The sequence below is a fragment of the Pipistrellus hanaki genome, assembly GCF_964339955.1.
Source record: "Pipistrellus hanaki genome assembly, chromosome: 8".
Taxonomy (NCBI): Eukaryota; Metazoa; Chordata; class Mammalia; order Chiroptera; family Vespertilionidae; genus Pipistrellus; species Pipistrellus hanaki.
In genome coordinates this window covers 73476506-73490085 of record NC_140510.1, presented here as the reverse complement: position 1 = coordinate 73490085, position 13580 = coordinate 73476506, and the positions used below count along the sequence as shown (strand labels likewise).

General features: G+C 44.2%; 1 protein-coding gene across 1 annotated transcript in view; it reads right to left on the bottom strand.

The window, feature by feature from the left end:
* Positions 1–2068: 2068 nt before the first annotated feature.
* Positions 2069–13580, bottom strand: part of LOC311627047 (aldehyde oxidase 4-like) — a gene marked incomplete at its 5' end in the record, with an annotated part of 54069 nt that continues 42557 nt past the window's right edge. The window contains 9 exons of the mRNA XM_084893174.1: positions 2069–2211; positions 3716–3883; positions 6147–6332; positions 8081–8146; positions 8322–8436; positions 8822–8874; positions 9845–9919; positions 12262–12390; positions 13344–13439. Of these exons, the coding sequence (XP_084749300.1) occupies positions 2158–2211; positions 3716–3883; positions 6147–6332; positions 8081–8146; positions 8322–8436; positions 8822–8874; positions 9845–9919; positions 12262–12390; positions 13344–13439 (942 nt within the window). The 3' untranslated portion in view covers positions 2069–2157. The remainder of the gene's footprint in view (positions 2212–3715; positions 3884–6146; positions 6333–8080; positions 8147–8321; positions 8437–8821; positions 8875–9844; positions 9920–12261; positions 12391–13343; positions 13440–13580) is intronic.

The window sequence follows — 13580 nt, the reverse complement described above, 5'->3', positions numbered from 1 at the left end:
TGCGCTGCCCTCTGCTGTGAGCTCTTCAAAAGCCAAAGATGGAGCACAGGTGAGCAGACCAGGAGTGAGTGGGCACTTTTTAGGACCTTGATGGTTCATTAAGTGCCCATGGTCCAGACCCTCCATTCTCAACTTTATGGACTACGAGGCCTCTTCCCTCCCCTCCCAGCTCCAACCGTTTCATCTCTGCTGAGCCAGGTGGCAGCTGGGCTTATGGGAGGCTGGGGACCAGTGAGGCCTCGGGCTGTGTGTAGGGAGGTCCCCTCTAGTGCCTGTAGGAGAGGTTGGTCCTTCGGAATGTGACTGGGGAATAGAGAATGTTTGACATTAGTGTGCAGAGGGCAGAAGTGCCACACGAGTCACCTAATTCCTTCCTGCCCTGAGTCTGGGGACCAGGCCTGGAAGGTAGACCATTTGGCCCAAGGGGAGTATTTTCAAGCCTTCAGAAGTGGAACATCCGTGGGGCCTGCCATCCCTTTCCTCTCTCCCATTTCTCCTTGGAATGGGACAGTGTATCTTATATCTGTCCCACCACACATTTTGGAAACACATAACATGTTTGATATCACAGGTTCACAGTTGGAGAGCAATTTGCCTGCATAACCCGAGAGAACATGAATTTGGGGGTGTGGGAGGGTGGGTAGGTATGTGTTAACGAAAAAAAAAACCCATTGAAACCTGTAAAGAATGTTTGTGAGTTTATTTGAGCCAAACTGTTGATATATGTCGGGAAGCAGAACCTCAACAGATTGAGATAATGCTTCGAAGAATGGCGGGGTTAAATTTCTATTTATACACTGAAATCAAAGGAGGGACATAGGTGGGGTACATGAAATTCATTGGTGGTGGAGTAAGGAGGCCAGAGAAAGCAAAGCGGTGGGAAACTCCTGGGATTGGATAAAAAGTAAAATGATGGATGGGTACTCAGGTGAGTGCAGGAACAATTAACATGATAATGAAGGAATTTGTGATATCTGTTCTGTCACCCACCATATTTGGTTGTGCCCCAGGGGCTCCGGAAAAAGGGAAGTTACAAGTTACCCAGACATCTCATAGATATGTTATCTTAGAGGCAAAAAAAAAAAAAAAAAAAGGCAAATGGGCTCATTAAAAAGATCGAAGTTGTTCTTTGGGAAAATATCAGCCTAGAACATGACTACCCACTATAACCTGTTTGTAGTTAAATACTTAATTTTCAAACCATCTTTTGTGGTTATTTTAGGTTTCTAAGTTTGCAAGACTGCCATGCAGGCCTCCCCTGAGCTTGTGAGGTTAGCATGTGGCTCTTTTCTTTCACACATGGAATGCTGTGGACTGAATGTTTGTGTCCTCCCCAAATTCATCTGTTAAAGCCTAACCCCCAAGGTGATGGTATTAGGAGGGGTGCCTTTAGGAGGCGACTAGCTAATGAGGACAAAGCCCTCATCTATGGGATTAGCACCCTTTTATAAAGGAGACCCCAGAGAGCTCAGCAACCTTTCCTCCAAATCTGGACACAGTGAGAAGATAGCAGTCTGTGAACCAGGAAGCAGGGCTCACCAGACACTAAAGCTGCTGGCACCTTGATCTTGGACTTCCTGGTCTTTAGAACCCTGAGAAATAAATATTTGTGTGTGTGTGTGTGTGTGTGCGTGCACTCTTTAAATAAATCTCCCAGTCTATGGTATTCTATTAAGATAAGACATGGAGTAAGACAAAACCCCTGAAGATGCTGTAGATCTTCAGGATAATGCAAATGAAAAGAAGAATTTTGATTTTCTATTATACCTTTTAGTGAAAATTTGTATCCTAAAACATGATCATGCAGTGACCAAAACTACAGAGAGTGATTTAAAAATGCTAAAATTGCCCTGACTGGGTGGCTAAGCTGACTGAAACGTTGTCCCATACATCAGAAAGACAGTGGGTTCAATACCCGGTTGGGGCACACATGGGAGGAAACTGTTCCATGTTTCTTTCTCACACCGATGTTCCTCTCTTTCTCTCTACCCTTTCCCCTTCTCTCTAAACATCAACAAAACATGTCCTTGGGTGAGGATTAAGAAATAAAAAAGCTAAAATTATCATTGACATTTGGGAAATACCTCATTTATTGCTCTGATTTGAGAGTTTTAAGGGCAATCATAAACTCTTTCATTTCCTAAAGAAAAGACAAGATTAAGACACCCGGATGGACCAAGGTGTAAATGTTGAAGGATCATCTCTGGGAATCTGAAAAAAACAAAAGAAAGGCAGATGGTTACTAATACAGTGTTGTTATACTGAACAAACAAAACAGAAACAGAGAACAAACTGATGACTGTCAGGTGGAAGGAGGCTTGGGGGCTGGGTGAAAAAAGTGAAGGGATTAAGAAGTATAAATTGGCAGTTACAAAAGAGTTATGGGGGTGTAAAGTACAATATAGGGAGTACAGTGAATAATATTGTAAGAACTGATGTATGGCATCAGCTGGGTATGAGAGGTATGGGGGGGGGATCCCTTCATAAGTTATATAAATGTACACCTGAAACTAATATAATACCGAATGTCAACTGTAACTGAAAAATAAAAAACAAAACAAAAAAAGTATTAAATGGGTCAAACAAGAAAATCTGAAAATTACTGCAGTAAAATAAAAGCTGAAATTCAGAGCTGCAAAAATAAAAAAAAAGTCCGAATTCTCCTGGCATGTTCAACTCTGTCCCTCTACCATGCCTCCTGGGGAGCAGCCAGCATCCGTGACCAGGAGACCGAAACCCCCCCTCTCGGACCCGGAGGGGGCAAGACCCCGGAAGCAGCCTGGGTCCTGATGGCATCACTGGAATGCCCTGAGCTCCAGAACTTCCTTTTGTTTCAGAAAAGCAAATCTCTTTTCTGTTTGTTATATGAAAAATGTAATTCGGAAGAAAAGTTATTTGTTTTTTAAAAAGAACGTGAGTATCCATTTTATTCTTACCAAAATCTAATTAATTTTCATATTTCTTGAGTCATAAATCTCCTCATTCTCATTATGTTTGGGGATAAAATGCATCTTAAACCCAGAAGCCCTGTAATGTCAAATGCCTACACTGCGGTCTAATGCTATACCAGACTCAATTACGGCTGCAGTAAGCAGTTGAATATAGAAGTAGTCTCTGATCATTCTATAAGTGTTTTCAGCAGCTGAAAACTGAAACTGTGTTCTGTGACTTAATAATTTTATTAAAAATTTTTTATTAGTTTGCTTGAAGATACTTTCCAAATAATTGAGTAGATCAGATATATATTTAATCTAATTTGGTTATTGAGGTAATTCAAATACCACATCAACTCCATTTTGACAAATATTTAAAGACATAACCTACCATGGCCATTTGCTATTTTTTAAAAATTTATCTTTATTGCTCAAAGTATTACAGATGTCCCACCCCCCCTTTTTTTTTTTTGAAATCAAGGAAGAAATAAAAACCTCCTGGAAACAAACGAAAATATATACCATTTGCTATCAGCACTGACTCAGTTGAGTGTGCTTTTCTTTGCAGCTGGAAACAATGAAATATCATTTTAAGAAGTTCACTCACTTTACAGGCAGCTGCTTTAGAGCATCTAGGAAGTAGCAAGTGGAGGATAAAAGAGAATTTCCTTTGAAAAAGACGAACATGCCCTAGAATTCGGTCACAGATACCAAATTCATACCGATAACCTGGAAGCCATGGAAAAGGGATCCCAGCAGGGGCCTCTATTCGCCATCCTTACCATGTCCGTGAACTGATCCACACAAGCCATCCGAATCTCCTCAGGCGTCGCCAGGCTGTTCAGGAGGAAGGTGTTGGCCAACCCCCTCTCTCTGCGGGCAGCAGCCACTGCATCGTGGATGGCGAATAACACGGAGTTTCCCATGAACATTCCAGCCTCACCCAATCCCTGAGAAGGAGGGCAGAAGGCAGTCAGGAAGGCATGGCTCCTTCAGGACTTGTCATTTGTGTTGACACACATGTGCACTCGCACACTCTCATGCATACTCACCTCCTTCAGCTTTATAACTGTCAGCGTGGGGTGCATCTGAATTGCCAGACACCCCCCCCCCCCCCCAATGCCGATTGGTGTGTGTAGGGAGTAATGAAAATGCCCCAGAACATCAGGGTGGCAGGGCAGCTAACAACACCTGTTCCCCTGTCCAGGTCCAGAAGACCAGAGCCCTTGTTCCCCTCTAGAGTGCTTCAATTTGGTCTCTGGACCAACGATATCTATCTGGTGTGTTGTGGCTGAAAACCGCTGCTCTAGGCCATTTGTGTTTAACTCAAACCCTCAGCAAAAGAACCACAATCTTTGTAGCTGAGCTTGAAGGATAGTGAGGTGTTTGTTGCCTTTCTTTGTGCTCACTTCTCTGGTGAATGCTGGATGCTTTTGAATGAACAGTGTGAGGGCATTATATTTTAAAGAACCCTCCCTGCTTCTTGTACTGATTTTCCTTCTTTCTTCCTTCAAAGGAGTCTGGTTCTTGTTCTGTGTCCAGGGCCTTAGTAGAAAGATGGAACAAAGGGCCCAAAGCAGATAAAGACTACCCTGGGCTGTGGCTTTTACTCTGAGGCAAATGTGGAGGAAAAGGTGGAGCTGGCAAAAGAAGGGATTTCCTGTGAGGTGAAGGGGTAGGGAGGGAGAGCAGAGGTCCTGTGCCCTATTTGGAACACAACTGGCCCCAATAGGCGGGTTTGTGTTAGGACAGTCTTTAGAGATATCCCTGGCCAGAGTGTGCAGACGTGGAGAGAGGACCTATTCATATAGAAAGTCTCATCTTCCTCCCAATTCTGACTACTGGGAAACAGAGGTAGTCTCCTGAAAACATGAGGTTAAAGTTGCCATTTGTCTGGCCAGAGGTGGTCTCAGAATGGCACTGTGGGTGGAGAAGTTGTGCTTTTGTACATGTGTTGGAGAATCTTTGCTGCAAGTCTACATGGGCCAGATAGACTCTAGGGCCATGGAGTGTGTGCGTCCATGGCTATTTTTTATCAATGGCTATTCACACCTCAGAGCAAATCACCCTCAGTGAGAAATTTGTTTGAAGCCCTTTCTAACTTGGGGAGAGAGTGGGCAGAGGCAATAGGAGCAAGAAAGGACTGAGTCTGGAGGACATGTGGGAAGGGTGCAGAAAAGAAGGCTCTGGGCTGGGGAAATTGGCCTACAACTTCAGCTTTACCTCCCAGTGGCACTTAGCTTCATGAGTCAAGATGTTTGACTTCTTGTTTTATTTAAATATACTGAGTGGCCAGATTATTTTGATCTCTGAATGCATAATAATCTGGCCACTTAGTATATAGCCTATATAATAAAAGGTTAATATGCAAATTATCCCCTCACCCAGGATTTCGACAAGCAGGCAGGTTGGCCAACCGCCCATGTCCCCTCCCCCTGCCCAACCCATAAATGAATTCATACATCGGGACTCTAACACACACAAAAACACACACACACACACACACACACACACACACACACACTGACACACTGAGTGGCCAGATTATTATGCCTTCAGAGATCATCATAATCTGATCACTCGGTGAATATTTCATGATCTTTCTCAAGAGTGAAGACTCCACTTGGGGTTCTGAAGGCAGTGAGTACCACTCTGCCATGAGTTTGCTCTCCCCTCCCCCATCTCCCTCTCGGCCCTGCAATTTCAAGGAGAAAGCAAATTCAGGGGACTGTTTCATTATTTCTTGAAGTAACAGTTTATTATGGGATGAACTGTGCTCCCCTCCAATTTAAATGTTGAAGTCCTAACCGCTAGTACTCAGTATGTGACTATAATTGGAGATAAGGTCTTTAGAGAGATAATTTAGTTGAAATGAGGTCTTTGGGATGTGTTTTTAAGAAAAAGAAATTAAGCCGAGAAAGAGAGAGAGAAAAAGAGAGATAGATAGAGAAATAGAGATAGAGAGAGAGAGAGAGAGAGAGAGAAAGAGAGAGAGAGAGATCCGACCCATGTGCTATATAGAAAGATGATCATGCGAGGACACAATGAGAATGGCTAACCTCAAGACAAAGAGAAATCTTCGAATAAATCAAGCCTTGATCTCATACTTCCAGCCTCCAGATCTGTGAGTAAATGTCTCTGTTGCCTAAGCCATCCCAACTGGTATTTTGTTATGGGAGTGCTAACAAATGAATAGAGGTGTTGCGTTCTTACCTTGGATGAGTAGATGGCTATGGGATTTCGGGACCATACCAAAGTAACATAGAACTCTTGCGGTATTTCTGTGACGGTGGGGATTTTGTAGTCTTCAGGACCCCGAGAATAAAGCACACCTTCCGGGGAGTATTTCAGTTCTTCTATGGTATATAATCCCATTCCTTGGATAAATGCTCCTTCAACCTACAGGCAAAAATGGCACAGTTTATAAACATATGATATTGGTTGAAAATGTATCCCAATGTGATTGCAAATGGAGCTCTGAACCATACATAGTAAGTCATTCTTGAAAGCATTGCTGAGAACTTACACAGGATCTTTCAGCATCTGGTGTTTGCCATCCTGCCTGGCCCTCTAGACTTAGCGCTTCTTGCCCAGGTACCTCACATTCCAGGGACTCAGCACTCGTCAAGTTCTGGGGGATTCTCCAAGCCCACCAGATTCCTTCAACCCTCCAGTTCTTTGTAAAGACAATTTCTCTCTTTACTGCTCCCCACCTCATCTTCTCCACTTGGCAAACTACTCTCTCTCTCTCTCTCTCTCTCTCTCTCTCTCTCTCTCTCTCTCTCTCATTTCACTCTGCCTCTCAGTGGCTTATAAATATTATGAGGTCTGGCTTTAATTAAAATATATACGTTTTATTAAAAGCCATTTGAGTTCTACTACCTACAAACTATTATGCTCTGAGATAAAAGGTTCACAGTCCCTTATAAAGGGGTTATCTGCCTCAAGGTTAAAAAGCTGAAGGAGAGTTACATGTTGCATTCTATTGAATTGTAAAATTACAGAATAAAGTAAACAAATCTAAATGCTAAATGTGGATACTTCCAAATGCTTGTCCCTAAAGGAAAAGATTCAAGTCCAAGAGTTCCAGTCTAACACATTGCTGGTTTTTTCTTTCCTTTCCCAATGGGACAAATGTAGGGTTTTTGTGATGATAACATTTCCCTTTTGGCCTTTGCTTAAGCAACAAAGAAGCAGGAATAAGCTGGTAAGAGCAGATAGGAAGGCGAAGGAGAGGTGGGGCCTGAGGCCAGCTGTGGGTGTCAAACTTTACAGAATCTCAGGTGCAGGATAAATGGGCAGATTACACGTTCCCGTCCACCAAGCTTCTGATGGAGAAGTGGGCCTGGGTGAGCACAGAGACCCACATTTCCAAGAAGCACGGTAAGTACTTTCCTTGCTGAGTCGGAGGATCGCACTTTGAAAAACACTGAGGGACCAATGTAACGGCCCCTCAAAAAGCCCATAGGCCAACCTCGGCCAGCCAGCTCTTTAGGACTCAGGAAGGCAGGAAGCTGTTGGCAGATGAAACCACATGTCTGTCTGTTGGGTTTGAAGCCAAGTGCTCAACCTGTCCAGCTACTCAGGTCTAGGCTGGGGCCTGGTTGGCAGGTTCAGGAAGCACTGATGTGGCTGGCTTTATTTTGAGTAACAAGGTTACCGGGAGAATAATGCAAAGCCACAACAACAGCAGGAAAGGCTTTCACTTAAAGCTGAAAAAGGCTTTGGGTGTGTTAATTTACTTGTGAGATCTAAATCAGAAATTCAGCCAGAGAGAAATTGTTTTTTTAAGTGTTTCTTTCCCCCTTATTTTTCTCTAAATTGTTCAGTCTACTTAAATTCAATGTGCCTATGAATATGAATAGGGCTTTATTATTATGCATTTATATAATATCCCCTAATTACAAACATCAATGTTTGTTGAAGAACATTAGAAGGCAAGGAGAATTATAAGGCAGGATAAATGACACATATTTCTGCCACGTAAAGACAACCACTGCTAACTTTTTCTATTTGTGTGTGTGTGCAATATATGACATATACTGCAGAGTATCTGTAGCAGGTATAAGCATTTGGAGAACTCTGGGAAATAATGTTCTGAATGGAATTGACCCAAAGTCCCCTCGGGGCGGTCTGGAGCCACGCACCTGCCCGATGTCTAGGGCCGGGTTGATGCTGCAAGCGGAGTCCATGAAGATGTCGGTTCTGAGGAGCTGTGCCAAGAGAACACGCAGGATGGAAAAGATCATTTAAAAACAGATCTTCACTGCATCTGTCTACCGGCCCCCGGGTCCCCACGGGCAGTCAGGGTGATTATTATCCACATAGAAAACACGCCCATAGAAACACTCACTCGGTGACAGTGGAGAACACCCACCCCCTCTTTACCTTGTGAGCCCCAGTCAGACAGTCGACTTCCACCTCAGAACAGCCTGCTCCATAAACAAAGTATGGCCAAGGCTCCCCTTCCCCCTTCTCCCAGTCCATGTAGGTCTGGTAGTCTCTGCGAAGAGAAATCCGAGGGAGAGAGAGGCTCCTTCCCGCCTCGAGGCCTGATCCCGGGGGGCGCTCTGGGTCCTGGAGATGAACAGAGTGCTCACCCCAGCACCGAAGACTTTTCTGACCGCCCTCCCCACAAGGGTCCCAGCCCAGACACTGAAGAAGGCCCATTGGTGTCTGAGCCCTACTCTCCATCATACAGCTACTGTGCTAGGTCATGGGGGTGTCCCTCCTTGGCCTCCCCGAGCTCTCCTCCCTCACCCCTGCCCATGACTGAAGGGCTGACACGGGGTACTGCTGAGCACCAGCAACCAGCAGGTATCTGTGCACCAGGAGCCCCACCATCCCTGCCTAAGTGTAATCTAAACCAACGCAAAAGCATCCTTTACCTGAAATACCCCGTAGAGGACAGGCTGATGGATTCCTTGTAGGCTTTTTCAATCTGAAAGAGATGGCTGATATGAAGACATGTAAGTGCGGGGACAGCAGTGGAATTCCGTGCTGGGCTCCCCTCCTCTGTGTGCAGCACCCTCTGCCCTTCACCCCGAGCGAGACTGAGGCTGCCTATAGGCACAGGCTGTGCTTCCCTCCAGAGCCGCACGGGGTCAAGTTTATTATTTTTTCTCCCTTTTTGGCTTTTTAAATTAGAGAGAGGGAGAGACTAGGCCTTATTCATATGCAATAGGTGTGTACACAGGTAGGTGTATATATACATACACATATACAAACACATATATGTGTAAGTGCCTATTTGTGCATGCATGCATGCATGTTACCCTGTTTCCCCGAAAATAAGACAGTGTCTTATATTAATTTTTTCTCCAAAAGTTGTGCTAGGTCTTATTTTCAGGGGATGTCTTATCTTTCTATGCCCTAGGTCTTATTTTCGGAGGATGTCTTATTTTCGGGGAAACATGGTAGTATGTATGTATTTTCACCCTGCTTTTTTCCATGTCATTTGATTGGCTGTCTGAGTATATTACATCAGCTTCCCTGATGGAGTATACTGGGTAGAGCTGGAGATAATAATAATGATGAGAATTGAGATAATTATTATTAAAAGTAGAGTAACCTTTTGGTATTTGGTATTTGCCATGATCTCCATTGCTCTGGTGGGAAGCCCAGGCCCTGCGGATGGGAGGAGCCTGTGCTCAGAGGGCAGTGACAGTGAAGGGTGTTCTGCCAGGTGTATTCTAGGGCAGAGCGAGGCCGCTGTCACGCAGTGAGAAACGAGGCTCCTCAGTGCAGCCACGGGATGAACACAGACTCCCTCTCCCTCTCAGAAAAGCAGAAGCGAGTGCTAGTAAATGCTTTGCTTCTTGCGTGGGTACTGCCAACCAGCCACACTGAGGGCTTTACCTACCCATCCAGATGCATTTGCCTTCTTGGGCAGGCTAAGGCGGACCACTCACCCAGTCCTCCCACTTTCCCTCCGGGTTTTTCTTGATGACTGGCTTGAGTCGGGCCATGAGAATTTGGCAAGCGTTCTAAAAATAAGAATTCGAAGTGACATGAGAAATGAAAGGCACAGGGAGTAGCACAATATTCAATATTCAAATCAATTCAAACATAGATGCCAGTTTGTAAACCTGCTTCCTAGTCCTCTAGGCAGAGTTTCTCAAACTTGAACAATGTATGGAACCCCTTTGAAAGAAACAAATATTCTTGTGGATCCTGCAGTGTTAAAATTATTTTTTATTATAATGATGTTTAAATACATGCTAACATAAAGTTAGGCAGAGCCGCCTTAGGGTTATAGCTCTTTTATGTCTACAAAGCAAAAACCCAAATGAAAAAGCATGCAGACTAATCTATTATTATATACCAATAAAATTTGAAATAACATTAATTTAGTTGATGGATAATGTTTTCCTGAAGCTGAATGGCTGCTTGGAAGGTGTAAAAAGTCTCAACTGCTACAACACATGTACTTCGCCGGCCATGAGTTTGACATGCTTGGTCTAGTTAACAGATCAATGATCAACCACTGAACCACATGGACTGGGCTTTAGCTCCCTCTCTTAATTCAAATACAAATCTGCTTTAACATACTCTTCTCAGACTCAGAATAGCTCACCAGTCCTCTATTGGTTTCTGTTCCTTCTGTTCTATCATCCCCTCTCTGGGAATGGTCTCTGGCTACTTATGCATTCAGGAGATCCCTGCATTCATAAATCTATCTTTGCTGGTTCATTCCGTCTTCAATCACTGACCTCATTACAAATGCATGCCTTCCAAAAGAGTAACACACCCAAGGCAAACACAAGTTGCACAGTTCCTGCCAGTCCAAATATCAGATGGCCTTCCTCTTGTGACCTGACCATATACTCTGGAGCATAACTTTAGACTCAACAATCTAATGCTACACTCAGGTAAGTTTTCCCTTGAACAGAGTGAGGTATAGCAGAGACCGTTTGTCATTCTTTTGTGACATCTGAACTCCTTTTTGTGTGTGGAGAATTTTTTCACAGTATATTTCTTAGTAGAGTCACCTCCTCCTATTGGAGCTCCAAGTGCCAGTTACAAAGTTTTCTGGCTTTCTTTGCATTAGAGAAGATTTCAAAATGCACAAAAGTGGAGAGAATAGAACAATATTTCCTCTTACACCACTTACTTAGTTTTAACAATGAGCATTTATATCCCAACCTCACCCCAGCAAGTTAACATTTTCCTCCTTCCCCTTGGCTCCCTCTGCTCCAACCATCATGACCCTCGCAGCTCCTCAAGCACAGTAAGGGAGCTCCCTCTGCTCCAATTCCCTACACGGAGGGCTCCTGTCCCTGTTGCCTTCAGACCAGGTTCAAGGGGCACCAACCAGTGCCTAGCCTGGCTTCCTGGCTGCCCAAGGTCACCCTGACACTTGCACTTTCTCTTTTTATAACTTCCTTTATTTCGATTCATAGTACCTGCCATTATGCTTCCTTCTTTTTCTTCTTTATTTATTATTACCTAATAATTTATTATTCATTATCTGACTAATTTTAGGCTAAGGACTCTAAAGGACGAGACTGGCACAAATAGCCCCTTCACCCAAATGGGGTGCTCTCCCTCCGAAGCAGGTCTTGTAGAGAAAGTGGCCACAGACTGCTCCTCACCAGCCTCAGTGGTGTCAAAGGGTTGGAGCTGAAGAGGCTGGGAGGTTGGAGTGAGGGACAGGATTGCACTGCGACAGGTTTGTGTGCTGGCATCTCCATCTTCTCAGGATGGAGTGGCAGGAAGGGCTTTCTCCATCGCAAACCCAGCGAGAGACACTCCACAGACACTCAGAGAGCTTAGTGTGTGCCCTCTAGAGGTGGGGGCCTACAGATCCGTGTCTGCTGCTGCTCACAAACCTGTGGGTGAAAGGCAGCCCTCAGCAGCCCTGGAAGTCCCGGGCCATCTCTGGGGGAGATGTTGTACTCCGTCGGGATGGAACTTGTGGTGTTGGTGCTGCCGGGGAAATCAGGGGAGCCAGTCCCACCCCCTTTCTATCTGTAGGCCCAAGCTGTTAAGTAGTAGAGACACTGCAATTGGAAGTACATTTTGGAATTTTGGACTGAACATTTTAATTATTGAATGAGATGGTTTATGCAAATATAAATGATTAACGAGTGTTTAATGATCTTAGGTTGATTAGAAAAATTGAAGGTAGATTTCCCTCAAGGGGAGGGAAAAAGAGGCCCATAGGGGAAGCTTCAACCTCTCGAAGTCTCGCAACCGCTTAGCAGAGCACCTAAAACCAGCTGCCTGACCTCTCTAGGCTTCAATTTCAGTTCCCATAAGAGAGGGGGTGGGGCAAGGTTATTTCCAGCACCATGACTGGGTGACTGAGAAATGAAAGAAAAGTCACCTGCACCGCTCTCCCGTTGATGTCTGTCCCCATGGACCCTGCTGTGAGGGAGGCATTTGGCACTGTGACTGTGCTTGTTTCCGACAGGTGGATATAGGAGACGGGGATGTTCAGTTCACGGCTAGCCACCTGCCAGAAGCAAATGAAAACCACCATTGATATCATTGACTCTAAGCCTCCCTCCCCCACATTAAGAGCTTTGAAATTTTATATATATATATATATATTTCAGAGAGGAAAGGAGAGGGAGAGAGAGAGAGAGAGAGAGAGAGAGAGAGAGAGAGAGAGAGAGAGGAGAGAAACATCAATGATGAGAGGGAATCACTGATTGATTGCCTCCTGCATGGTCTGCACTTTTAAAAAGGGGATTTTTTATTTTAAAAATGGGAAATTTCTTATTGCAAATAATCTCTTGCTCTTTCAACAATAGTATTAGGAAAATTGCTTTGAATTAGCACACATAATGGCCCACCATTGGTGTTGCTAAGTAGATTGTGAATAATAAGAACATAATTTCTCATCCTATTAAACACATTCATTTCTAATGAAGATTTGCATGTAGCTTTGAGCAGTTGCCATAAAGCCGAAAAATACTTTATCTTTGAAAACTGGAATCACATTTTTCAGAAGACCTTGATGAGACTTGGTTCTTTAGTATGCAGGAAGAAGAATATAACATATTTTCTCAATTCTAATACCCACTTCCATCAGTCTTCGGCATTCATGCGCTCCTGATATCAAAATGAATGTGATAACTGACCTGTGCACTTAGTGTAGGGGTGTCGAACTCAATCAGAGAAGGGGCTAAAATCTAAAATCCAGCCTAAATCGCTGGCCGAATGGTTTACTGAACAGTCATAAACTGACAATGTCATAAACTGACAGCGGAGTGCAGTGATGACAGCACGGTGCGGGCCACATTGCAAGGCCTGGCGGGCTAGATTTGGCCCGTGGGCCTTGTGTTTGACACATGTGACTTAGTGTGATGGTATTTCTCCTGCTCAACGAGAAAGGCGTTGTTAAACCGACTGTACCATGTGATAGTCTTCCACAGTGAAAACAAAAATGGATACTTATCTCACCTGGATCATTTTTGTATGGAGGCCTTGTCCAATTTCACAGCCACTATGAGCCACCAAGACAGAGCCATCGGTGTAGATGTGGACGAGAGCGGCGGCCTGCCAGGGAATAATTATAATACCAGTTTGAAAAACCAAATGTTGCCTGAGTTTAGCTGAGGTTACCAAATGAACAGTTTGCTCCACTGAGTCAATCTCTCATTGTTTATACTGGAGACAAAAGCTATTATTGGTGGCTAC